Here is a 27,356-nt window from a genome sequence, read left to right on the forward strand (position 1 = left end):
AGGGCCCACGCCCTTTAGATTTGAGAATATGTGGCTAAAGGAGGATAGCTTTAAAGAGGAGCTAAGACAGTGGTGGGAGGGGATTCAAGAGAGTGGATCAGTTAGCTTTATTTTGACTGAAAAATTGAAGGCTTTAAAATCGTTATTGAGAAGATGGAATAAAGAGGTTTTGGGCAAATTGAATCCAAGAAACAGAATGCGTGGAATTTAATAGATTACTGGGATAAGAAAGAGAGGGTCCGTTCCTTGTCAATGGAAGAAGAAGAGGTCAGGAAGGAGGCAAGGGAGTTATATAAGAAGTGGGCCTTATTAGAAGAAGTGTTTTGGAGGCAAAAGTCTAGGGAAATCTGGTTGAAAGAGGGGGATAAAAACACCAAATTTTTTCATCAAATGGAAAATGCTCACAGAAGGAGGAATCAGCTGAATAGAATAAAGGTGCATGGGAGGTGTTTAACTGAGGAAAGTGAAATCAAAGAGGAGGTGAGCAGAACTTTCCAAGGACTATTGACAGATCCTGGTGAATGGAAGCCTAGTATAGATGGGTTAAATTTTGAGAGGGTGGAAGAGGTGGATGTGCAGAGGCTGGAGAAGCCCTTCTTAGAGGAGGAGGTTTTTGAAGCGTTGGAAGGCTGTTGCGAAGAGAAAGCGCTAGGCCTGGATGGTTTCTCAATGGCCTTTTGGCAGTTTGCTTGGGAATTTGTAAAGGAGGAGGTTATGAATTTGTTTAGACAGTTTCATGAGATGGGAGATTTGTTAGAAGCCTGAATGCAATCTTCTTAGTTTTGATTCCTAAGAAAGGGGGGGTTGAGGACTTGAAGGACTTTAGGCCAATAAGCTTGGTGGGAGGGCTTTACAAATGGTTAGCTAAGGTGTTGGCTAACAGATTAAAAAGAGTGCTAGCCAAAGTGATATCATTGTCTCAAAATGCTTTTGTGGAAGGGCGACAGATTATGGACGCAGTGTTGATCGCTAATGAGGCAATAGATTCCATTTTGAAAAGTAATAGAGGGGCAATATTGTGCAAATTAAACATTGAAAAAGCTTATGATCATGTGGATTGGTCGTTTTTGTTAGCGGTTTTAGGGAAAATGGGATTTGGAGGAAGGTGGTGTAGTTGGATAAAGTGGTGTTTATCCACTGTCAGATTTTCAGTCTTGGTGAATGGTAGCCTAACGGGTTTTTTCGAGAGCTCAAGGGGCTTAAGGCAAGGAGACCCCCTCTCGCCTTATTTATTTGTAATAGTGATGGAGGCTTTTAGCTGTTTGATGAAAAGAGCAGTTGAAGGAGGTTTTTTAATGCCTTGTATGGTTCGGGGAAGAAGGGGTGAAGGAGTCCAGATCTCACATTTATTGTTTGCTGATGACACGTTGATTTTTTGTGAAGCTAAAGAGGATCAGTTGACACACTTGTGCTGGCTATTAATGTGGTTTGAGACTTTGTCAGGGTTAAAAGCGAATCTGGAAAAAAGTGAGCTGATCCCAGTTGGTAGAGTTGAAAATATAGGAGAGTTGGCTGATGAATTTGGAGATAAAGTGGGAATTTTGCCCTCCATCTATCTAGGAATGCCTTTGGATGCTCCTTTTAAATCTATTGGTGTATGGGATGGAATAGAGGAAAGATTTCGAAAGAAATTGGCTATGTGAAAGCGGCAGTACATATCAAAAGGGGGGAGGATTATCTTAATTCGGAGTACTCTGTCCAACCTACCGATCTATTTCATGTCCATCTTTCAATTACCTAGGGCTGTTAGGATGAGATTGGAAAAGATGCAAAGGGATTTTCTGTGGGGAGGTGGCGCTCTTGAGCAAAAACCTCACTTAGTAAGGTGGCCGATTGTGTGTGAAGACAAAAGTAAAGGTGGTTTGGGGGTTAAGAGCCTTGGTTCGTTCAATAAGGCTCTCCTTGGCAAGTGGGCATGGTGCTTTGCAAACGAAAAAAAGGCCCTTTGGAATTAGGTGATTAGAAGGAAGTATGGGGAGGAAAGAGGAGGATGGAGATCTTGTGAGATCAGGGAGACCTATGGTGTTGGTTTGTGGAAAACTATAAATAAGGTGGGAAAGCTTGTAACCACTTTTTTTGGCTTTGAGGTGGGGGATGGTAAGAATGTGAGTTTTTTGAAAGATAAGTGGTGTGGAACCAGCCCTTTAAGCGAGGCTTTCCCTTCATTATTTGCCTTAACAACGTCTAAAGAGGCTTGGGTAAAGGAAGTTTGGATAGCCAAGGGGGAAAGGAGGGGAAGTTGGACTCCTACTTTCAATAGGCCGTTTAATGATTGGGAGATGGAAGAAGTGGGAAGGTTACTTTGTTGCTTGGAAGGGAAGATGGTGAGTGTGGACGAGGAGGATAGGGTGAGATGGGTGGAATTAAATGATGGGGTTTTTTCGGTAAAATCCTTGTATAGGGCGTTGCAGCCGGTGTCTTCTGCTTTTTTCCCTTTAAAGATTATTTGGATGTCCTGTGCTCAGCCCATCATAAGCTTTTTTTGCGTGGGAGGCCTCGTGGGGTAGAGTTTTAACCTTGGACCGTTTGCAAAAGAGGGGTTGAGCTTTGGCAAATATGTGTTTTCTATACCAAAAGCGTGGGGAGTCAATTGACCACCTCCTCCTTCATTGTGAAAGAACAAGGGAGGTGTGGACGTTGTTCCTCTCTTTTTTTGGAGTTTCTTGGGTTTTTCCACAGTCGGTTAAGGAAACTCTAATAGGTTGGAGAGACTCTTTTGTGGGCAAGAAGAGGAAGGTGATGTGGCTTATAGGACCGTTATGCTTATTTTGGGTTATTTGGAAGGCTAGGAATTCTATTGCTTTTGAGGACGGTGTGCTGTCCATTCAAAAGCTGAAAATTTCTTTTGTGCATTTACTATGGTCGGGAACCAAATTGTGGATAAAAGATGCTCCTTCGACCTTAATAGATTTAATAGAATGGGTGTGTATGCGTTAAGGGAAAGGGTTTTTTGAGCTTTCCTAGTGTCTTGGGTCCTTTTGTAAAGGGGGTGAGTGTTTCTTTGTTGTAACTCTTTGAGTCGCTTCTTTAGCGCCTCTTTTGCAATACATATATACTTATTGATAAAAAAAAATATATATTCAGCCTTAGGATGTGTGGAAAAGAATGATTTTATTAATTTCATTTCTAACAAAATGATATGGTATTTATAGTAGACAATCCTAGAAAATTAGGAAACTAAATTACAGAGTAAGTTGACCAATTCCTAGAAATCCTCTATAATAAGAAATAATACAAAAAATATACAACTATATAATCTCAGAATCAGGGAATTCATTTCCTAGTGTTTTCAATCAAATCTAAAAAATTAGGGAGTTAATTCCTTGGCATCTTCAATTAAATTAGTCAACACTCCCTTTCAAACTAGTGAGTAGATATGATCAATTTCTGGTTCGCTAGTTATTTTCTAAAATGAGCGATTCGATAGACACTTTTTAGTATATCAACAAGTTGCCCATCTATTAAAACATAAGAAGTACAAATTAGTCCTCTATCTAGTTTCTTGTTGATGAAGTGTCAATCCACTTCATCATGTTTTTTATGATCATACTGAACTAGGTTGTTAGCAAGAGTGATTTCTGATTTATTATTTCAGTGTATATTCATATTTGGTTTCCACTTCATTCCTAGATCACTTGGAATTATTTTCGGTCAAAGCAGTTCACAAATTCTTTGTGCCATGGTTCTAAACATTGGTTCTGTAGTGAGACTAGCAATTACAACTTGTTTCTTATTTCTCCATGTCACCAAATTTCCTCCAAAAATAATATAAAACATAGAGGTTGATCTGCAATCTACTATTGATTTGACCTAATTTACATTGATATAGTCTTCCAAAATTAACTCTTTATTTTTCAAGAGTATTTCCTGATTTGGAGTGGATTTCAGGTATCATAGAATTTTGTGTGTATTCTATAAGTGAGACTCTTTAGGGGAGTTCATGAATTGACTTGTTACATTCACTATATAGGCTATATCAGGTCTCATGTGAGATAAATAAAGGAGTCTCCCAACTAGCCTCTGATAACACCTTTGATAATTGCTTGTCTATGGTTGTATCTTCTAATGCTTCTCCTAGCTTATGATTTTGTTCAATAAGTGTGTCAATGGGTTTACATCCGAGTATTTATTTGATAAAAAAAAAAGGGTTTACATCTGAGTAGATCTGTTTCTTTGAGAAGATTGAGAATATACTTTTGTTGGGAAATAGAAATATCATTTCTTAAATAAGCCACTTCAATTCCCAAGAAATACTTGAGCTTGCTTAAGTCTTTTATCTCAAATTCTTTGGCTAAATGTTTTTTGAGTTTGCCAATTTCTTCAATATCATCCCTTATCACAATTATATCATCTACATTAACAATTAAGATTACAATTTTATCAGTTGTTGACCATTTGATAAAGATAACATGATCCCCCTGGCTTTATAGGAATTTTCAGTTTTCCATAGCTTTAGCAAATCTTTCAAACCATGCTCTAGGAAATTGTTTTAGGCCATGTAATGCTTTTTGTAGTTTGTATACTTTATTAGCCTTGAATCAGTCATTGAACCTTGGAGGTGCTTCCATGTAAACCTTTTATTCTGAACATCAAACTATTGTAAAGACCAACCAAGATTAGTATGTTGAGGACAATATTACTTGTATAGCATTCACCTTTTCTATTGAAGCAAAGTTTTTTTGATAGTCCACCATATGTTTGAGTGTAGCCTTTGGTTACGAGTCTAGCTTTGTATTTCTCTGAGGTTCCATTTGTCTTATATTTTTTGGTAAACACTCACACACACCCCACTGGTTTCTTCCCTTTGGGTAAATCAACAATCTCTCATATCTTATCTTTTTCAAGGGCCCTTATCTCCTCACCCATATCTTTCCTCAAATTCTTGTTAATAAGTGTCTCTTGGACAATTGGTGGAACTTCAATAAGATTTAATAGAGTAATGTAGGTTTGATGTGTTGTGAGGATAATCTATCAAAAGATATGAAGTTAGACATAGGGTATTGGGTGCATTTTCTGACTTATTTCCTAAGAGCTGTTAGTAAATTTAAGTTTTCAAACATTAGTGACAAAAGAGAATGACTAAGGTACCTGTCATGGATTTGGATTCTTAGGTTTGCACTGGCTAAGGGTTCGACAATCTTCTCCTTGAGTAGATTCGAGGTAGCATCACAATAATGCTACCCTTTTTCTTATCCCCATCCTTGGGGTCAGAAGTATCAACCCAATTTGTTGTGGAGCATTTGTACATGGTGACCAGTGTTTTATTGCTTCTCTCTCTAGGCAAGAGGATAGGGTTTGATTAAAATATTCTTTTCCACTGTCAGATATGATACTCTTTATTTGAACACCAAATTGAGTACTAATAACTTGTGAGAAGTAGAGAATACAAAACTAATATTAGACTTGTTCTTTTAGAGGGTATAGCTAAGTGACATGAGAACAATCATCAATAAAAGAAACGGACCAATGAGTTCCAATGATATTTGGAATTTGAAAGGGTCCTCAAACACTAGTATAAATTAATGCAGAGGGATAAGATGATATTTGGTAACTTGATGAAGTGACACGAGATATGGAGAATTTAGGAACATGTAGTACATATTTTAGGAAAGGAGATGGGTAAGGGTAATAGCCCCTCGTCTAGCCACAGTTTCTAAACTACCATTGACTACTTTGATTTTTTGGTTTCTAGGACATAGGTTGTAACATGAGAAATGGTGAGAGTTGTGGGTCATGTGGTTGATAGCACCTGAGTTTGACTCAATATGATTCCAACAATTTTTTGAGGCACTAAAAGATCTAATCATTGAGTGCTTACTTGATCTAACCAATGAGCATGATGCTTTGGGCTTATCTAAAGAGGTGATTAAATTCCAAAGTTTTTCAATCTCTTCCTTTTTGAGTCCCTCAAACTTCGAGCTGTTTGAATTCTCATGGTTGGGTTTCTTCTCTAAAAGTGTCATTTTTTCTTGGGCTCTTTGTTGTCTGAATTGTTGCTAGTCCTAATTTCCACCATTCCTACCAAAGGACTATGGTTCCCTTGTAACTTTCAACACATCTCCTTTGTATGCCTTGGTTTTTTGGCATTGAATACATCAGGGGTTATCCTTGTTACTTGGATGCTTGAATACCTCTCCTCTACCAGAATTTATGTTAGGGATTGGATTGCTTTGAGAGTCTGAAACTGCAAGTGCATGCACTTCAGTTGTTAGAGTGTCAACATTTAGCTCTTTTTCTCCTCTTCAACCCTTATGATTGAGAATACCTCATTCAAAGATGTTCATGATTCCTTCCTAAGCACTTGAATGCATACTCGATCATATTTCACATTAAGTCTAACCAAGAATTCAAATTTGTGCTCTCTTTCAATAAACTTAAGCAACATCTCAACATCTTCAGTATTTTTCATGTACGATTTTTTAATAGTCCAATTCAAACCACAATCCTTTTATTACATTATGGTATTCAATTAGAATAAAGAATCTTGCCTTGTAGAGCAAATTTTGACCTTTTGTCTTGTAAACCTGAGCAACATTTTGGACTGTAGAATAAGTTTGTTTCACTACCTCCCAGATTTCCTTTGTTGCAGTCAGGATTATACACGTTCCACTGATTTTGAGTTGCATCATGTTCTATAGCCAGGACATGATCATTGAGTCCTCATCCTAGGCTATAGACTTGGGATCATCTTCACTTGACATTGATCTAATCAAGTGACTGAGTTTGCCTTTCACTTTTAGAAATATGTGCACATATTGATACCATACCAGATAGTTTTGGCTATTAAGTCTGAAATGTGTTTATTTGGTAAGCAATGATGAGATATTATAGTATAAACATGCTCCAAAGAATGAGTGCAACAAGGTGCACATGAAGTATACAAAGAGCGCCAAGGAAACAATAAAAAAGGCAAGGTCCAACTAAGGCAAAAAAGCCAAAAAATACACCCTCTCGTACCAACAACCCTACTAATCAACAAAATAACAAAGAGACAAAGTACCATCACCTATATACATCTTTACCCATAAACAAAGATTACTAAGGAAATTGTTATTTCAGAATCTTGATAGACTGCTCCTCATTCTCAAACGACCTTCGGTTTCTCTCTTTCCAAATAGTCCGAGAAATGCATGAAGGAGCAATTGTCAAGACCTTCTTACGGTTATTTCGAATGAGGGACCTGTGCCACCCTAATAGAGTCTCTGATGTAGGACAACCCTAGGATGGTTGCCTACACTCAAGGGTAGGTGGACTAGGGTTTTATTTTTAGGGTGTAAGGATAGGAACAAGGAATAAATTTTATGGTAGAGAAACTTATAAGATAAGAAATAGAGAGAAAGAAGAAACAATGAAGAAAAGATGGAAAACCTTAGAGTCTCACCAAAGCCTTCTAGGAGTCTCACTTAGAAGAAAATCGATGGAGTCTCACCATTGAGGGTTGCAACTTTGCAATGAAAGAAAATATAATATTATTAATATCAATTCTTTAAGAAATCCAAAGTCTACTAGGACTCTAATAACCTACTATGATTCTAATTCTAACTATAACATCCAAAGTCTACTAGGACTCTAATAACCTATCATGATTCAAATTCTAATTATATTATAACATAACTAACTAATCCTAATTAGAGTCCAACAAATATTAATCCTAATTTAATTCAAAGTAATACTAATCCTACTTTAATTGCAACTAATACTAATTCCCTTTCTTGATATATATCTTAGAGATTCATCCTCATTAGTCTCTCTCAATGTGGCCGACAAAACCTAAGGAACACCAACCAAAGAAAACAACAACTGCCAAAGAAACCTTGTTAACGAACAATGGAGAAGAATGTGATCTGTTGATACCTTTTCTACGTTACATAAACAACATCTATTAACCAACATTCAACCCCTTTTTATAGCTGATCAAGGGTTAAAATCTTTCCCTAACAAGCTTCATATGCAAAGAAACTTATGTTAGATGGAGCCCAAGGGTTCTAAATGATCCTCGTTGGAAAAGAAGGTGAACTCCTTGGCTCTAAGATAGCATAAAAGCCTTCATTGAGAAAGTCTCATTCCTTACATCCATCCACACTACCCTATCCTTCTCCTCTTCGATCACTATGTATCCTTGCAGTCTTGCAAAAAATTGCTCTACATTTCAAGTTCTCAATGGTTAAAATTTCTAGAAAAACAGAGATTTCACCGACTCCTCTCTCTAGGCTGATCCCACGAGTTCGCTACCTAAGCCTCTTTTAGAGAGGCTAAAGCATACAAAGAAAGAACTTGGGCATACAAAGGCTCCTCTTCACACCACCTATCTTTCCAGAACTTCACCCTCCTCCCATTACCTATGATAAAAGACAATCGTCTATTAAAAGTATCCTAATTATTCCTTATAGCTTTTTATAACCTGACACTATAACCTTGTCTCACATTACAACTCTGCCAACCTCCTCCCGCCTCTCTATGCTTACTAGTTATAACCTGTCTCATAAAAGCGTCCCTTTTACTAATGAAATGCTAACTCCATTTTCACAATAACACTTTATTAAGCAAAGAGAGACTCCTAACACCTAAATCCCTTTTTCTTTTCTTCATGTAGACAGAAGATCACTTCACTAGGGCCGAGTGTTTTGATATTCACTTATATGTGGTTGGTTTTGAATGCAGTGTTTAGGATTGGTTTTTCTAATGTTTTCAACATAGCATAGAGCGAAATGGAGATAGATCAACGTTAAAAAGGGTTGTTGAGAAGAAAAAAAGGGTGACAACAATGAAGGCTAGGTGGTAATGAAGATCATTGGGGAAAAATAGAAGAAAACTTGAGACCTTGGATTGGCTCTAATACCATGTGGAAAAGAATAATTCTATTCATTTAATTTTTGACAAAATGATACAATATTTATTGTGTACAGTTCTACAAAATTAGGAAACTAAATTACACAAAGAAAGTTGACTAATTTATAAAATTCCTCTATTGGAAAAAAAAGGAAATATACAGTTTTATAATTTTGAAAATTAGAGAATTATATGACTATATAATCCCAAAAATCAAAGAATTAATTCCCTAGTTTTTCCAATCAAATCTCGAAAATTAGGGAGTTAATGTGCTCAATCAAATTAGTCAATAGGATGATATGTGCAGGCCTATGCATAATTTAGATTTCTTGTAGAATGGATCAATCACTAGATATGCTATTAAAGACATTAATAATGTAGTAAACTGGTAACAAAAGAAATGAATTTGTTTTTGTTAGGTTATCAGTTAGAGGATGTCAACCACAAGGGATGGTGAGACATCTAATTATGAAGGCAAAGCAAAGTAAAGTAGGAGGTGATAAGGGGTTAGGGAGAATGACAATGGTGTCATGTAAGAAGCTTACACATTGGAGAAACTCATGCTCAGAGAGACTTGATAATTTGGGAGAGCAAGCTTGAGTTCTATATTCTTTCTTGTATCGGGAAAAATGGAGCCTTTTATTATGACCAACTAGTTGTCATTTGATGATAAGGAAGTCTTCATGATGACACATGTACCTCAACATTGGTGGATTCCCTTTCTCTCTCACCCTGGTTGAACTGGATGCATGCGAATCATGCCTTAGCCGACCTTCAATAGTCACTAATTTAAAACCCTTAAGCCTTACCCTATAGAGCATCAGTTCTGCTTATCGAGGTGCATCAAAAGTGCAGATTGAACTTCTCAAGAATTCCTTTTGACCAGGGTGGATAAATTAGCATAAAGGTGATATGTCAAGGATGACACCTTTGATAGAATATATGAGCTCAGTTGGTATACCTTTTGGCCCAAGAGTTTAAGCTATTAGGTAATGGATCAATAATATATTTCAAGATGAAGTAATTAGACTTATAGCTTCAACATGCTACCTCACATGCGCCTCATCCCTCCTGCGTGTGGGTTCAAGAAATGGGGGAATAAACAAACAATAATGTTTGAATTCAGGGCCTCTAAAAAACAAGGTTCTAGTATTGTATTAAGAGCTTGTTCGGGAGTGATTATGGTTAAACGCTTTTAACTTGTGTTTTTTTTGTTTATAGCGCTTTCATCAGAAACGGTTTTAAGGGGAATCACTTGTTGTTTGGATACATATATACATATATAAATGATTTGAGATATAACATTAAGAAAAAAAAAAAAAGGATTTTTGGAAGAATCACCTACCAAGTGATTATCTAGCAATCATTTCAAGTGATTCTCTAGATTTTTAATAGTGACTTTTTAAACTTTGCCCAACACCAATTTATATAAGAAAGTGCTTCTAAGCATTACGAAGCACTTCTATCCCTCTCAAAATTACTTGCAAATGGACTCGGAGTAATTGATCGATCCTAAAGCTTCAGTTATTTGGTAATGGGGGAACAATGCATATTGAGCTGATAGTCTGAGCCATAAAGCCTCAACAAGATCATTTGGTGATCACCACATTAGAGAAAATCGACCATTTTCTCCAGGACATGAATGAAGTAACCATTCCCTTTAGAGGCATATGGTGTCGCCTCCACCCACTTGTGAAATAGGAGAATCCCCTAGGCATTGGCCATGGTTGGGCCTCCGCATTTCTGGGCATCCAAAGTATTCAGACTTCTTCCTGGGAGTAGACATTTGTGCCCAAGTGCTACAACATTATGACACCAGTGGCAAACACAGGGGGAAGTTTGCAAGTGGTGTGCAGTGCATACGTCAAAAGTAAGTGACAGATTTAAGGGGGAATTTTGTGCCCAAGTCCACTGTCTTGCCCACATGGCATTAGATCATAGAGTAGATGTGGCAGTTTCTGTTTTGTCAGGCTACCATGATGCTTGAGAATCACAACTAACATGGGACAGAAATTACTGGAGGTCACATGGAGTTTGCTACCTAGAGCATCAATACAATTCGGTTCACCAGGATTTAAGATATGTTAGGTTTCAGTGACATTCTTAGAGGCTACCTAGTAATGTCCACGAGCCCTTATCCACAATGGTGGCTGGTTCACCATCAGCATTGGCTTGTTGCATAATTCAAAGCAACAGCTTGATGGTTTTAAGGGCTTGCCTTGTTCAGGGCATAGTAGCAATACCGGTAGTATAGAATAAGGTTTTTTATGAATTTTAATGGTTCATAAGAACGTTGCTTAGCAGTTTGGATTACCAGTCAGAGTTTCTTGCTATGGACTACAATGTCTCTAGCTAAGAAATTCAATAAGATTCCAGTGGTGATCTGAGCTGGTATCTTTGCTTTTGAATGCAAACTGAAAGAGGGATTGGACACTTGGGGCCATAACTGAGAAGTTATGAGAATATCATGCTTTTTGGGTTTATGTCTGAAGGAGCACTTTATCCACTTCTCTTCAGTGTAGAGTTCAATATAATAAGCAGATGAAAGCAATTGGAATGCGATTTATTACTAATGCTAGATTTTGCATCGAATTCCCTCCAGGCTTCTTAGGTTCACCAGTAAATATGTCCTTGATCTTTGTTTTCTATAAGAGATGGTAATTCAATATATGTCAGATTCCTGGAAACCAATGAAGCGAATGAAACACTTTTCAGTCTGCATGAGATGTAGATGGCTGCTAAGTCGAGAGCAACTGGTTGCAAGGAGATTGAGATGGGTAGATAAAACCAAGGTCAGGATATGTTTAGATTGGTCCAAAATGGAGGCTTCCAATCATCAGAATCAAAAGCTTCAGCAGCTACTGAAATTCTCTTGGATGTCTCTCTTATCAAAAGAGAGAATAAAAAAAGAAATATCTTAGATGATTCCATGTAAAATGCCTTTATTATCTATCACAGGATTGAAGACTAGTTTTGAAATAATACAATGGGATGTCAACCATGAAATACATATCCAGAAGCATATATGAGGAGATAGAAATTTTAGTCTACAATCAAGTATATTTCAAAACTAAAGCATCTATGTTGATTATCAATGGTCAATCACATGGGGGACTTCCACAGGATATAAATGGATTCTATCAGACCATGCATTTTCTACCTTTGGATCTACTTCTGAAATGCATTTCCAAACCACACTGTTACACTTGAAGCCACTCCCAAATGCAATTTGCCAAACCCGATCTCCTTTCTTAATTCTTCCTTTTGCCTCCAGATAGCAGAGCTCATACCAGACAGAGGAAGATGAAGTGTTACCAAATCTATACAATGTCATCCTTGAAGCTTCTCCATCTTCATTGCACAGCCTGAGAGTATTCTCCACAGCATCAATGACAGCCCTTCCACCAGCATGTATACAGAAATGCTCAAAAGCCTTCTTGAAATTTGGTGTATGAATTTCCTTCCATCTTGCGGGAGCCCAAACCTTCTGGCAAAACAATGACCACCCATATCGGATCTGCTCAGAGTATGGCAAGACAAGTGGACCTATCTCAGATATGTTGGTCCTTAAGGCATTGCCTGCTATACGTAAAAGTGCCCTTGATAGTGAGACCCCAACAAACCCATCTTCATCAGTTTCTTGGAAGACAGACTGGTATGATAGGTCATCAGATCCCATGTGGGTTCGGACAAGGTGTTGAAGCTTGTATTTTGCGATCTTCTTGTCTTGCTTCCTATTGGATAATAGAATGGCAACTCCCCCTGCCCGAAATAGAGTGTTGGCTACAAGCATGGACTTGTTCTTACCCATATAGCCGTTGGGAGTAACGGCTTCCATGCTAAGAACTAGAGCTAAGGAGTTCTTATGAACTTTTAGAAGATCTTTAGCCAAACTTATGGACAAAATTCCGGCACTGCAACCCATTCCACTGATGCTGATGCTTTTCACGTTGCTTCGGAATCCGAACTTGTTTATGATCATGGCTGTAATGGATGGTGTCGGGCAGACGAGGCTACAATTTGATATAAGAATGTCGATTTGTTTGGAGTTTATTTTGTGTTTGGATAGAAGATCTTTCACAACAGTGAAGAGAACCATTTCAATTTCTTCTCGAGCTCGCTTCAAAGAAGTATCAGGTGGTATTTCATGTCCTCCTACTGGAATGAAAGCTTCACCTCCAATGCCTGATCTCTCACTTAACTTCGCTTGGAAATTGACGTTCTCTCCACTGAAATTGCCATATAATTCCAAGTGTTCAATCACGTGGGAGGTTGGGGTTCGCAAGTGATTGGGGGCCCGATAACAGGAGAAGTCAATAAGGTAGACACTACTGAATCTAGAATAAAGCAAGAAAACTACCAGAATTAAAGCTAAAGCTGCTAAGAGATGGAGAGGGGTGAGGGACTTTGTGGCTTCTGTGATGATGAATGAGTTTGTAAGAGAGATACATCTAAACAAGCCTGTGACCATTGTCAAAAACTTGGATTGGATTATCCAGAGTTTGTTACTCTTGACTACTTATATAAATAAGTAAAGCAAGGAAGAAGTTTTAGAATGCAATGGTTTGCCCTCCCTCTCATGTGCAAATTGAGATGAATGATAGAGATAGAATATTTACCTAGACAACTTCAACTACCTTTTTCTGTTTATTGTCGGTAGGACAATTTACTTCTACTGCTTGATGCATTAGCTCCTTGTTATAAAGTAATGTTGGTTAACGTCACAAGCACCAAAAGGTTTAGCTCTTAAGTTCTTATTTCTCTTCTTATGCTTTGACGTTTGATACAAGGATAATTTAGCTTCATTAGATCTGTAGCAGAATGTCTCTTTACCCAAAGTAGCAGCATAATAGGCTTTGTGCCTGTTGTTTGAAATGCTTAGTGTTATGTTTTCTGGTAGGCAAAATTGTGAATAATTGTTTTGGTGCCCATAATAACAGCTGAAAATAAGCTCACTGGCAGGGAGTGAATCCCATATGACATTGTCTTCAGTTACCCATGGTAACAGGGAGGGGGGTTGGGGCTCAAGAGGGGGTGAAGGAAGGTTGTGGGGTGGGTTTATGTAAGACAATCAAATGCGGGTAGGAGACTTTTAGTAGTAGAACTAGTTTTAGGGTGGGTAATGGGCAAAGAGTGAAAATTTGGAAGGATGAATAGTGTGGTGACTTACCACTTGGAGAGTTTTTTCCTAATTTGTTTCTCTAGCCATCACCAAAGATGCATGTGTGTTGAGGTTTGGGAGCAAAAAGGGAAGGGGGGTGGGGGGTAGATCCATGATTAGGAGCTTGATGGGGTGAAAACATTTTTAAGGGATTGTGAGGTTAGACACTTTGTAAGGCATAAAGGATAAAATGTTGTGGTTGAATAGGGTGTGGCCCAATGGTAAGGGCAAGTGTTAGGATATGTGGTAGAGGCTCACAGTCTTGAGTTTGATTCCTACCATTAGGAATCCTTGGATTACCTGATGCTGGTTGTAATGAGTGTAGTTAACACCCTGAGGTTTAGGTCCCTATGGGGAGTTTGAAGGACTTTGCTGTGAATGGTTCCTTGGTTATTAAAAAAGAAAAAATATTGTGGTTGAATGGTTTCTTGAAAGGTTCATGTCCTCCTTATCTTGCACACGTCACCATCCATGCCTGGCATGAGACTTTGGTCATTGTCTTTTCAGGCCTATTTTTTTGTTAAAATTTTTTTTTTAGCCTTGTTCAACTTTTAGATCTTACTCATTTCCCTTAGCAAAATTCATTTGGAAATCTAAAGCCCCATCTGAGGTTAAGGCCTTTGCATGGCTAGTGAGCTACAAGGTCAATCCTAATCACTTGCCACAGGCGAGAAGATTGTACAAAGCCCTTAGCCCTGACCGTTGCACTATGTGTGTGGGGAGTGGCTGAGTATGTGGCTATATTAAACTTTGGGTATTCTGGGGACAAACTGCTTCAGGTAAGTAATTATTTAGATTAACTTATTTGATGATCAGATTGTTCTCTCTTTGGTTTTCTAGTTGTCTTTACTCTCTTCTAGACTTGTTTTCTATCAGGGAAGGTAAGTGTGTCTGTTTGATCATAAAATTTGCATGTACAACTACTCAGTCATGCCTCCAAGCTTTAACAACCCTGAATTTGTTTCAGGCAAGCAAGCAACTGCATGCCCAAATTGTGCCGAAACTGAAGGAAGATACCATGCATGCTCTGAAAAGTTGTCCATCTGATGGGTTCATTAGAAGAACAGCAATGCAACAAGCATCTCGAAGTGAAGGTTCAGCGGTTTACCATTCAGTCACAACTGGGTCTTGATACGTGAGGGTTCCTTGGCAGTTGCTCATGATTTTGTTGTAGAAATGTTGGATTATGAGATTCTAGATCCTTCAGAATGTGAGAAGTTATATTTGAAGTTTAGATGAGCAATTTTTGGTACTCTTTTACTAGAGATGAGCTTGAGTCAGATGAAGCTTGTTTTCCTTGGTACTTTTCAGGAATCAAACTAAGCCGGAGGATGCGAAGGAAAGAAAATAGATAAAAAAATAAAAAAAAGAAAAATAAAAAATATAGTTAAATTTAATAAATTTTTTATATGTTTTTTCAACCTCATTTGACTTATGTTTCTTCTTTTTAATTTGAAAATATATGAGTTTTTAATTAATTTTGATTATATTAGATTTTTTTAGAGATTATATTTAAAAAATAGCTTTTAAAAACTGTTTTAAAAGAATTAAAGTTAAAATATCATCTCAAAATTTAAATTTTTTAAAATTTAATTTTAAAGTTATTATCTAATTTAGTTTTTTTTTTTCTCATAAAAATTATATATATATATTACCTTTTTCTATTTTTTAAAAACAAAAAATAGAAAACATATCCAAACCATACCTAAAAATTTATTTTCCTCAAAATTTCCTCACTTTTGTTTTTTTGTTTTTATTATTATTATTATTATTATTTATAAGATCTTACTTTTTGTGACTTCATATGTATTTAATAATGCAAATGGAAAATGCTATTTTGGATTCACCATTGATTTTGTGTTGGGAAATTGATATTTAAAATGTTTTTCTTTTTGGAAAAAATGTGTTTTCACACTCATATAAAAATAATTATAAAATAGAAGCTCTCTCGAAATAATTCAAGTTTTGTGCGTTTACTAGTAAAAAATAGTACAATAAAAGATAGTAAGTATATTATTAAAAGGTAAAACTTGAATGGTTAAAAGTAATATTTTTGTCTAAAAAGTGTATGAAATACTAATTATTTTTAATTAGCTACTTAAAATTTATATTTTATAAAGTTGAGACTCTATTTTGTGATTTTTTTTTCATATGAGTGAATGGACATATAAGAATAATTTTGGCAGTCTAAAAAATTTAATTAGATAAAAATTTGCTTCATGCTTTACTTTAGGAATTTGGTGTTTTGTCTTGATGTTAAATTTAGATATCTTTAAAAATGTAGTGTGTTAATTTATTTTTTTAATTTGAGAAGTCTAATATAAAGAATAGTTTTCATACTACTATATACCAAGGAGAAAAATATCACGATATGTCGTGTATTAGAGGGTATTGATATGATATTTCATGGAGAAATATTGGTCCGGCAAAATTTTGGGAGAAATCCCAAAAAATCGGCGATATCTCGCTATTTTTCCCGATAAATCACATGGTCAACAACGGTCAAATACGCTACAATGCCTGAAAAATCCTTTTGTTGCTGAGGGGATTTAAACCTTTTGGTTTGGGGTTCAACCCACTTACCATCCGGGCACACTCACCCTTGTTATATATTATGCACTAAACATATATATACTTAAACTCATTATATAAAGAAAATATTAAAAGAATATTTTAAAGAGCAAATTAATTATAATTATTTTATAATTAAATGCAAAATTTTCTTTTAATTGATTACAAAAAATATAAAAATTATATAATTTTCTTCATAATGTTTTTAATATCATTAATAATTAATTAAATATTAAAAAATTATACATATATCATAATTTATTTTATATTGTTTAATACAATTGAATTAAATGGATCATAATTTTAATATTAATATATATTTTAAAATTAGACATATTACAATCAAATATCATAATATTAGATGTAATTTAATAATAAATGTACACTTATAAAATTCATATTTTTATCGATGCATACGATATTATTATCAAATATGATAAATCATATTATACATATATTAAATTATTTAATAAAACAACTCAAAAATATCATTGTACTTCTAGTTACATTTTTATGAAGTTTTTATTATATTTTTTTTATAAATTTTGATCAATTTTAGGTTTATCGATATTTTTTTTCAAAATATCCGCCGATATATCCGATATATCCGTGATTACTGATATTTTTATCCTTGCTATATACCCAAAATTTTACCCATTATATAAAGGTTTAAAGTATTTTTTTTTCTTCATATTTTTAATTATTTTTATAATATTCTATAAGAATACCTTAAAACATCATAAATTTGTTCTAAAAATAACTTATTTTTAAAATAAATTATAGAAAATTATTTTTAGTTAAAATTTTTTGAAATATTTTTCTAGTTAGAAAATTATTTTTTGTTTTAAAAATAAAAACTTGTTTTTAAGTAGTTCACAAAAAAACTTCTATGTTATATTTAGTTGACGGATATAACATATGATATGATAAGGGAGAGGGGTATCATATTCTATCTTATATTTATTTGGTAAAGGGATAAGATAAACTATCCCGTCATTTATTCTATATTATGTTCAACTAAATATAAGATATAATAAATAATGAGATATATTATTCATTTTATTTTTGTATTCATGGCATATAAGACAGGTTAAACTTAAGTTAATATATATATATATATCTCATGTAACATAAATTTATTTATTTATTTTATCAAAATTTTCATTTTTTATATTACTTATTTTGTAAAATATTTTTTTTATTAAAAATAAATTTGTGGTTAAAAAAGAATGAAAATATATATATAAAATATATTATAAAAAATAATAATATAGGTGATATATATATATATATATATATATATATATGTAACATAATACATTTTACAAAATAAATGTAAACATAATATAATATATCGGGTTATATATACTAGGTTAAGATACTCTATTCATTGGATATAATATCTAAACATATCACATCCCATTCAAAATGATATCCTAAGATATATATTTTTGAATATAATATCCTAAGATATACATATTATATCTTATCTTGTCAACCAAATGTAGTTTAGAATAAAAAAGAGATGAAAAACAAGTAGAGTTTAAGTATTGAATGATAGAGTTTCAGAAAAATATCAAATTAGTACATATTGAAAAACGAGACCAATCATAATGCATCCCATGCATAATTAAGTCACATTGTTGTTTTGTACCTAAATATATTCTATTTACTTTGTAACTTGGATCCTTTTTTTTTTTTTTTTTTGCTTTGGTCTCATTCTTTTATACTTTGATTTCATTGTTTATATCCTCATTCAACAGCCTAGAATTTACCATTCACTTTGGACGGTCAAGAAGACAAGTTTGATGATTACTCATTTAGTAAGAATTCATGCACTCTGAACGAGATAACAAGCTAGATGGGTACTCATTTAGTACCCTATCATTTTCCTAACTATTAACAAATCTAACAAGTAGGGTTAAAACGACAACTCTTTAAGGTTTTTTTTCAAAGTAATACATTCTTATCACGATGATTTAGGAATTCATATCACGATGATGATACAATGAGTCATATAACAAAAATAAGCATTAACAATTAATTAAATTTTTGTTTGAATGGGTATGAGATGTTTGAACCTGAAATTCAAACTTCACACATTGATTCTTGATTCTTTCCCATAAACCACACCAATCTACAATCCCTTTTCAACAATGTGGGTACTTAGATATCCACCCTTTATCACCTCGAACCACTGCTAACACCTACAAGCAAATCAAATTCTACCTACCATCATATTCTTGAAACAAAAGTAAAATCACAAAGAAAAAAAGGAAAAAAAAAAAAAGAAAATGGAAAAAAAAAAAAAAAAACAAAACCCTACTAGAGCTACCATAAACTTGTTAACCATTCAAAATTTATGAGATTTGACCACTTACAGTATAATGATCTATTCATTCTCATATAGATATGGTCTATTTTGGGTTCAATAAAGTTTCATGATTTTAAAAGTCATCTTGTTGGTTAAGAGAAGTTCATACATAAATAATAGGAGAAACTTCTTCCTTTATATATTCAATGTGCATGGAATATCACAATCATTTTGATGCCAACCATTACGTGTTTGTTTTGTCAATAAGATTGCAAAACCAAATAGATAAAGACTCACATCAAGTGTAGGAATTAACTAGTAATAATTCATCATCTCCCTTGTAAATATTATTAGCTTTGGGTACTATGAGCCCTTATAACTTTAAAACACTTTGACTAGCCTAAGAGGAGCTATATATATATATATATAGAGAGAGAGAGAGAGAGAGAGAGATCCTACAATGAGGCCATTTTGTCCATAAGATTGCAAAACCAAATAGATAAAGACTCACATCGAGTGTAGGAATTAACTCTAGTAATAATTCATCATCTCCCTTGTAAATATTATTTGCTTTGGGTACTATGAGCCCTTAAAACACTTTGACTAGCGTGAGAGAGAGAGAGAGAGAGATCTTACAATGAGGCCATTTTCAGGATTTGTGCATATGTTATACTACCAACTGGTGTATCAAAATACACCATTTTTCAAGGCATCCAAACACCCCAAAGAAAACTGACAAAGATTTAGTGTAACGTGTTTTACCTCACTTATAGATAACCTCCGACCGGAATCGTTTTTCAGGCAGAACAGTGCAGCTCGTGCCATATGATGGACCAGCCTAACATCATTAGTATCCGCTATTCTGGGATCCATCACTTCACCGAGGGAATCATTTTCCAGAAGTGGCAGTGCCTGTGTTCCAGGAGAAGCTAATCAACAAACAACTCGCAGAATAACCGAGAAATACAAGAAACATCTTACCCAATCAATCAAGGACTGTCCACTGCCTTGTGCCTCAAAGTCACTGGCACTCTTTCCAGCTATGAGCTCCAAGAGGAACACCCCATAATCGTGTACATCAGCAGAAAGGTACTCGTCTTGCTCTACCTTGGGGCATCTTCAACCATCAAACATCACACAAATGGTAAGATGTCATCATATTGAAATCATTCAAAAGAAATAGGGATCTTCATCAGTGGTCCTTTTTATCCATTAGATAAAGTTTTGCATGGTTCTCTTACTCTGCTTGTGAAGCTTCATTGAAGGGAGTATCATCCTTGAGCAACTTAGCCGTTGAGAAGTTGCATAGCTTGTAAGACATTCAAAGCAAAAGTTTCAGTTTTTTAGCTCAATTTTTGGAAGAAAAACCGAGGAGGAAAACACAAGATATATAAGCCTTTTGGGATAGTGCTACATGCGACCAGCCTCAGTCCACTGGTGATTCTTCTAAAACAGTGGCGAAAAAGACAGTAGAAAATGATTTCAATGGAGTTTTGAAACCCATGTAAAGGCCAGCCGAATATGCACTTGAACCAAGAGCTTGGTTCCCAACTTGCTTCTGAAGACTAGTTGCAGGCTTACCATGGTAGAGCAACCGTGAGAAAATACTATACTAGAGGAGCAAACAGACAGGTGTACAATGGGTCCATCGGCACATTCCTCATGAAGATAGCGCAAAGTTACTCCTATTTCTTGAGCAATATACCACCTTAATCTCCATGAGAGGTTCTCAGCCTTATCTTCACCTTCATACATAATGAAATCTGGTTTCAAAATCATCTTCTTCCTAGTAACAGCATTGTCTAGAATGAAAACAGGACCTCAGCTATACAAAAAGACTAGCTGAAAAACTACAATTTATTGTAGAAACAAGACCTTTTCTGGGCTTATACTTACGTCGGAGGTTCACTTCAAGGCTACCCATACATGGGTAGTCGAAGAGCAAGAACAAACAAGAGCCAGTGCAGCAGTATCCAACAAGGTTCATGATATTGCGATGGCGGACACGGGAGAGGATCTTGAATTCTGACCAGAACTTGCCTTGATCATTTCCAGAGAAACGCTGGACTAAAACAGGTGTTTCCTGCAGGATCCCGTCGTAAAGTTTGATGTCCCCGTGGTCTAAAACAATATTCTCATCGCCAAACCTATTTGTTATCTCTTCAAGCTCAGTGAGAGTGAAAGAGCGAGGGAAACCAGTTCTCCATGCAAGGGGATACCAGCAAGGACTTTGAGGAGCTGGTGCTGGCCGACATAAGTCTTCTTGAAGATCATTTAGGTCTTCATCATCTGGCTGTGTCTGGGGTTGATCTGGTGTGATGATATTTGCCGCGTCAACTCTAGTGATTTTTTGGGGAATTTGTGAACACCCAGAAGCTTTTGGTACCATTAAGGTTGCAACATCTTTTCCTTTCATCACTGCAATGTTGCAGTCTACCTGGCCATAGATGAACACCTTCTCCTTCTTCAAGTGGCTGCCCATCAAGAGAAAATTAAGAAACTTAGCTAAAAACTGAGTATACAATTCGGCCAGGACATGAAAATGAGATTGATCCATTCAATTTTACATAGCATTTGGCCACTGCAAGATGCTTTATATTGTTTTTTTCTTCTCAAAGTCCATGGATCGACACTCAACTCACCTATCCAAAACAATCCATCGAGTATTTGAGTTTTGCGCTTCTTCAATGGTTATTTTCTTGGCATCAAATCCTGCAGCAAGTTTAACTTCCAACTTCACCTGCATATGGAAAAGTCTCACGCTTATTTATTGAATTAAGCCAATGAAAATTCTCCATTATGGGAGACTGACCTCATTCTTCCTGCATTGTCGGTATATTGGCTGGAGACTACTCTGGTATTGTTCCCTCTTTTTCTCAATTTCTTCTTCGAGCTCTTTGGGGTTCACTTCACTTCCTGACAATTCCAATCTTTCCCCTGAAAAAAGGCATAGAAATCCTAGAATTGAAGCAACTATGTATAGATCTATTAGCCACAATCCTATAGGAATTCTGGTTGAGATTCAGAGGCTGTTAGAAAGTATGAAAGTACTTGACAATCAAGATGTTTAGATTTAACACATTTTCACGTCAGATACAAATCAGACAGAAGAACTAGGTAATGAATAGCGATTCTTTGGTGGCATATTACCTGGGTGAGCCTAATGAACCTAACCGCTTGTGCTGGCGTTCACATCTGTAGGCGGCTGTGCGGCCTACAACAAAGGGGCATGTAACAGAAGGAGCTCTGTTAGCCAACCTTGCCTACATTTGTGCTTCCACCATGCCTAAATATCTACTTGGGCAACTGGGTAGTCGCCTACCATAATCTACTTATTCTCCCCTGCTGCTCAGCTCATGAACCCATGGAGTCCATCAAACTAAAATCTCAGAGCTTGGTTTTCTCAGGCTCAGTTTTTGAGGAAAATGAGCCTCAGATCAGTCTAGAGCAAATCTCATATGATATATGAATAAGCTCCAACAGCCATACGTTTTCACCTCCAATTTTATTCTAAAAAGAGGATCCAAATTAACCTTTTTTTTTTTTAAGTTCAAAATGTTGATTTAATTGAAACAAAATACACTGAAATTAAAGCAGGTAGAGTATCCAAGCATTGAAAAAGCTATGCCAGAACTTAATTCTAGGACAACTTGGTTTTCTTTCCTTTTCCTTAATATTCTTAGCAGCCAAACCAATTCTGGGAACTATACTGCTAAGCTATCATGTTATAACCTTAACCTCACATCTCAGTCTCTTCTTATTTGCATATGAACTTTCCCCCGTGATCAACCGAGAAAAACGAGACTCTGATACCATGCTAATTGCCAAGTTAACAAATTGACAGAAAAGCTTAGAGTTGGTAGGCAAGTGAACTTGGATTACAGCCTTATCATAAACTGAGCCAAAAAGAGTAAACTGTGAAGAACAAGCAAAATGTGTAAATAAATAAACAGAAAGAGCATACAAATCCCAGCGGTGCCCATGCCCATGTGAAACGGAAAACAAGAAGTCTTCCTCCCAAGCTCACAGAGAATACCAAGAACAACAACAGTGTCCTTGGGGCGGACCACGTGCTTGAGAGCCCAGCACACTGCATCAACGCTTGCTTTACTTCGGTTGGCATCCATCACCACTATCACACTCTCCCCCTGATCTCTTGAAGACCACATCGTTTCAGACACCATTTTCTCCCCCTTCCTCCTGATGATCTCTCTCACCTCAGAGGAATAACTAGTAAATTACACTTCCTAGTTCATGTGCTTAACAACTATGGCGATACAAGTGAAGAAAGAGAATGGGTTTCACGTGGGGAAGTCTCGGTTTCTTTGCTGGATCCGCCATTAACGAGGGTTACAAGGTGGGCACTTTGCATCAAGTCGTTGCTTACAAAGCTGGTATAGGTGTACTATGGAGTATCTTCTTTCATATTTTCTCTTCCTTCTATCTATTTTATGTTATTTGTTGTGGTTAATATTCTCTTTTGTTTTTTTCTTGTCCTTGCCCAAAGAGGAAATCACAAGTTTGTCCTATTATTATGAATCAAGTCATTAAATATTTCAAAAATATAATTTTTTTGAAATTTTTTTATTAAGGGATTTATGTGTTAAAAAGAAGGAATTAGGTATATGTTGAGAGAAAAATTATTTAGATTTGTTTGATTAAGGTGAATGGTGGGGTCACCGTTGGAAAGACCGGCTGACTATTAGCCCTTCTAAAACCCTAATTTCCATTTTTGCTATTTCCACTTGAATTTTCATTAAAAATGCAAGTACTTGTGTGTGTTGGTAATTCTAATTCAAAATTCTTATTATGTTCTCCTATCTAAATTACTTCAAATCCTCTTTTATACTTTTCTTATTTTTAAGTTGATTGTGATCGAAGATTGTTAAAGGAGAAGGCAAGTGATCTTGAGGTGATGGATGTTATTAAATATTAATCGGCCTAATTTTGAACTTTTAATCTTTTTGTTGAAAATAGGATTTGAAGTTTAAGAGTATCAAAATTTGTGTTTTAGACCAATTGACTTCATTATTGATTGATCACACTAAAGGGCAAGAGTTTAGTTATTACCTAGATTTTTTAACCGTGTTTAATTGATGACAATTTGATTACATGTGCAAAAACTTTACTTTTTTGAAACAAATATGAGTTTTTCAAATGAAGATTAAAACCCTAATATTTAAGATATTTTTCTAGATGAGGGTTGTACAACTATGAGAGCTAAAAACTTTCTTGAGCTTCAATTTCTCTAGCTTAGGGATATTTGGTTTTAGAGAAATTAAGTGGTATCGATCATAGTCAATTCCATCTTTTTGATTAAACCATTGGGTTACTAACCTAACTTTGTTTCTAACCATTATTCCATTCTCATTCATATTGTTTCTAAAAACTTATTTAGTTACAATTACGATTTGCTTTGCAGTCTTAGAAACTAATTCTCAAACTTCATTTCTTTCAAAAATTCTTTTTGCATAACCATGCAATTTTTATCAATTTTAACTTCATGAATATTCTTAGGTTCTATTTGAGAAATAAAAGCCAAATTATTGCAAATATCGTTCAAAGAAGATTTAATTCTTTTCTCACTAGATGCATTACCTATAATTTGGTTTTGTGGATAGTTGGTGATAAACTTTCAATTTCTTCGAAGGTCTTGGCTTGACTCTTCTTGCTCTTGTTGGGACCTTCCTTTGGATCAACACTACTTCACTTTTGGTGATTACATTTTCAATTTGTAGTCATTTTCATGCCTTCTTCCAAATCTAAATCATCATCAACATTTGCTCTTTCTTAAAAAACATTGTTAAATTCATCAAAGATAGCATGGATAGACTCATTTACAACCACGGTTGCTTTGTTAAAAACTCAAACTTTGTTTAAAAGAGGGCAACTAAGAAAAATCCCAACATCCAAATTTGCATTAAAATTTCCAAAACTATCTTTAGTGTTTAAGATAAAGCATTTATAACCAAAGACTTCAAAATAACCAATGCATGGTTTTTTGTTTTTCAAAATTCACAGGGAGTTTTCTTAAGAATAAGCCTTAACAAAACATGATTTAGAATATAACAAGTAGTGTTAACCATTTCCACCAAAAAATATTTAGGTAAATCATTCCCATTTAGCATGAGTCTTGTTATATCTTGTAAATTTCTATTTTTCCTTTCAACAACCCCTATTTTGTTGAGTTCTAGGAGTAAAAAGAATTGAGTTCAATTTCTATGTTCATTGCAAAAGGTTCCAAAATCAAGGTTTTCAAATTCTTTCCCACAATCACTTCTTATACAAGTAATGATAAAACATTTTTCATTTTGAACTTTTTTTTACAAAACTTTGAAAAGACTTGAAAAACTTCATTTTTATGACTAAAAAAATAAAACCTATATGAATTTAGAGAAGTCATTTACAATAACATAAACATAAAAATTTCCTATAAGATTAGAAGTCCTAGAAGGTCCTAAGAGATCTATATGCAAAAATTTTAAAGGCCTTAATGTAGAAATGAAATTTTTGTTTTGAAATAATTTTTTATTTGTTTTCCCACTTGACATGCAACACAAACTTTATTTTTTCTTAAAATTAATTTTGGGAAGTCCTCTTACAAGTTTATGCTTTTTGAGTTGGGAAATTAGGTCCAAGTTAGCATGTCCTAATCTCCTATGTCACAGTTGTAGACTAGCATTTTTCATGATGCGTCCCCATTCGATTGGCGAGACTCACTTTTGTTTAAGGTGAAAAACTTTATTTTTATAAAAAAAAAAATTTGGAGTTGCCACTTACTTTTATTTATTTATTTTTAGAGGAGAAAACAAGTAAGAACAAAAACCCTAAAATGACTCTTGATTTTTCGAAAAGTTGTTTGCGAAAAACTTAAGTCTAGATTTGGGGATCGGATTACCCATTGGGAAGGTACCTTCAAAGAAGTAGAATCTCTCTAAGCTCTAAAGAGGTCTCTACTACAGAGTTGAGGATATTATAGCAACCAGTTGATCAATCAAATGGGTACCAAACAAAATAAAGCAAATATGATATAGTAACAGACAAATCTACTTAAACCTGGGAATCAACCAAACCAAAGCATACTTGACATCCAAGCAAGGCACTTCATAGAATATGGATGCTAGTTTACAAGCAATAATTTTATATTATTCGTAATAAGCATTTTATCCAAACCATGGAACGTCACTTCCCAAAATAAGAATTTTAATCCAACAACCTAATCAAATAAAATGCTTTATAATAAGAAAATCTAAAAAAAAAAAACTAAGAATTTCCATTGCCCTAGGTGAAAACTTTAAACTCCATAACACAATTAAATAATATAAAGTTAACGTGAAACATACTGACATTCAAGAAAGGTTATTATCAGGAAGCTAAATATTTGACATTCTAGAAAACTTATTTAACATAAAATCAATCTAAAACCAACTACTAGCAATTAAACATCAGAATATTAATCATGAAACTAATTTATTCTATATTCAAGAAAAATCATTTAACACACGAATGTCAAATTGGTATTTCAGAAAAAACTAATTTGCGTCAACCTAAAACTAAAATTTTCAAATTCCTATTTTCCAATTATCCCTCAAAATTAGCCACAACTAAAATTTAAAGATTCTAATTTTCCACTATTTTTAAAAATTTAGGGCTATTTTTTAAAAAAAAAGAAAATCCTATTTTGTACTATTATTAAAAATTAATCAAAACTAAAATTTAAAAATTCCAATTTTCCACTATTATTCAAAATTAACCAAAACTAAAATTTTAAAAAATTCTATTTTGTATTATTAATTAACCAAGACTAAAATTTAAAAAAAAAATCATATTTATTATTATTATTATTTAAATTAATTAAAAATAAAATTTAAAAATTTCAAATTTCCTCTATTATTCCAAAATTAACCAAAACTAAAATTAAAAAAATAAAAATAAAAATCCTATTTTGTTTTATTATTTTTAAAAAAAAATCCAATTTTCCATTATTATTAAAATTAATCAAAACTAAAATTTTCAAAAATTTCAAATTTCCACTATTATTCAAAATTAACCAAAACTAAAAAAATTAAAAGAGAGAATTTAAGAAAACTAATTTAGCATGGATCATTGAGAAATAACAATTAAAATGAATGTTAAAAATTATTTTAATTATTTTCATGTTCAAATGAATTTATGAGGAATAAAATAAAAATTCTTATGCCATGAGATCAAACCGAACACTTTAAGTAAATAATAAATACGCAATTGCTCAGAATCTAAAATACAATAACCCATAAAAATAATAATACACTACAATTCATGAACTAAGCACCTTATTACTTCGTGCATATTATAATATAAATCTACATGAAATGCCATGACCAGTATGCATCAACAATCCCTTAAGTAATAAAGTTAGTGCATTTTGGATGCCTTATAATATTATAATAGTTAAAGACAAAAAAGGAATCTCCAATCTTAAAGCATTGGCGGTGGGTCTTA

At 34.5% G+C, this 27,356-nt stretch overlaps 3 protein-coding genes across 3 annotated transcripts in view; 1 reads left to right on the plus strand and 2 right to left on the minus strand.

Moving 5' to 3' along the window:
• LOC100261803 (pentatricopeptide repeat-containing protein At1g10910, chloroplastic) overlaps positions 1 to 15,255 on the plus strand; it is a 28,566-nt gene extending 13,311 nt beyond the window's left edge. Inside the window, exon 11 of the mRNA XM_002270148.5 lies at positions 14,958 to 15,255. The gene's annotated coding sequence lies outside the window, so the exon portion shown is untranslated. The remainder of the gene's footprint in view (positions 1 to 14,957) is intronic.
• On the minus strand, positions 11,747 to 13,841 carry LOC100244668 (3-ketoacyl-CoA synthase 7). Its single transcript, XM_010659392.3, has one exon. It carries the CDS (start codon positions 13,298 to 13,300, stop codon positions 11,921 to 11,923), a length of 1,380 nt encoding a protein of 459 aa, XP_010657694.1. The 5' UTR covers positions 13,301 to 13,841; the 3' UTR covers positions 11,747 to 11,920.
• Positions 14,911 to 23,044, minus strand: LOC104881004 (uncharacterized). Its single transcript, XM_019223413.1, has 11 exons — positions 22,840 to 23,044; positions 22,608 to 22,771; positions 22,050 to 22,089; positions 21,688 to 21,812; positions 21,518 to 21,615; positions 20,772 to 21,349; positions 20,514 to 20,677; positions 20,117 to 20,184; positions 19,857 to 19,992; positions 19,638 to 19,787; positions 14,911 to 15,033 (listed from the first exon to the last, which is right to left on the minus strand). Exons 1-11 carry the CDS (start codon positions 23,042 to 23,044, stop codon positions 14,911 to 14,913), a joined length of 1,851 nt encoding a protein of 616 aa, XP_019078958.1.
• Positions 23,045 to 27,356: the final 4,312 nt, after the last annotated feature.

Source organism: Vitis vinifera, chromosome 12 (assembly GCF_030704535.1).
Source record: "Vitis vinifera cultivar Pinot Noir 40024 chromosome 12, ASM3070453v1".
NCBI classification, from domain to species: Eukaryota; Viridiplantae; Streptophyta; class Magnoliopsida; order Vitales; family Vitaceae; genus Vitis; species Vitis vinifera.

Bases quoted from the DNA above. Each gene is read 5' to 3' on its own strand.
- LOC104881004 (XM_019223413.1), bottom strand. From the start codon at position 23,044: ATGTGGTCTTCAAGAGATCAGGGGGAGAGTGTGATAGTGGTGATGGAT. The intron at 21,813-22,049 runs GTTAGGTTCATT...GCCTTTTTTCAG, and splicing joins TGTGAACGCCAGCACAAGCG to GGGAAAGATTGGAATTGTCA. The intron at 21,350-21,517 runs GTGAGTTGAGTG...CTTGATGGGCAG, and splicing joins CGATGGATTGTTTTGGATAG to CCACTTGAAGAAGGAGAAGG.
- LOC100244668 (XM_010659392.3), bottom strand. From the start codon at position 13,300: ATGGTCACAGGCTTGTTTAGATGTATCTCTCTTACAAACTCATTCATC.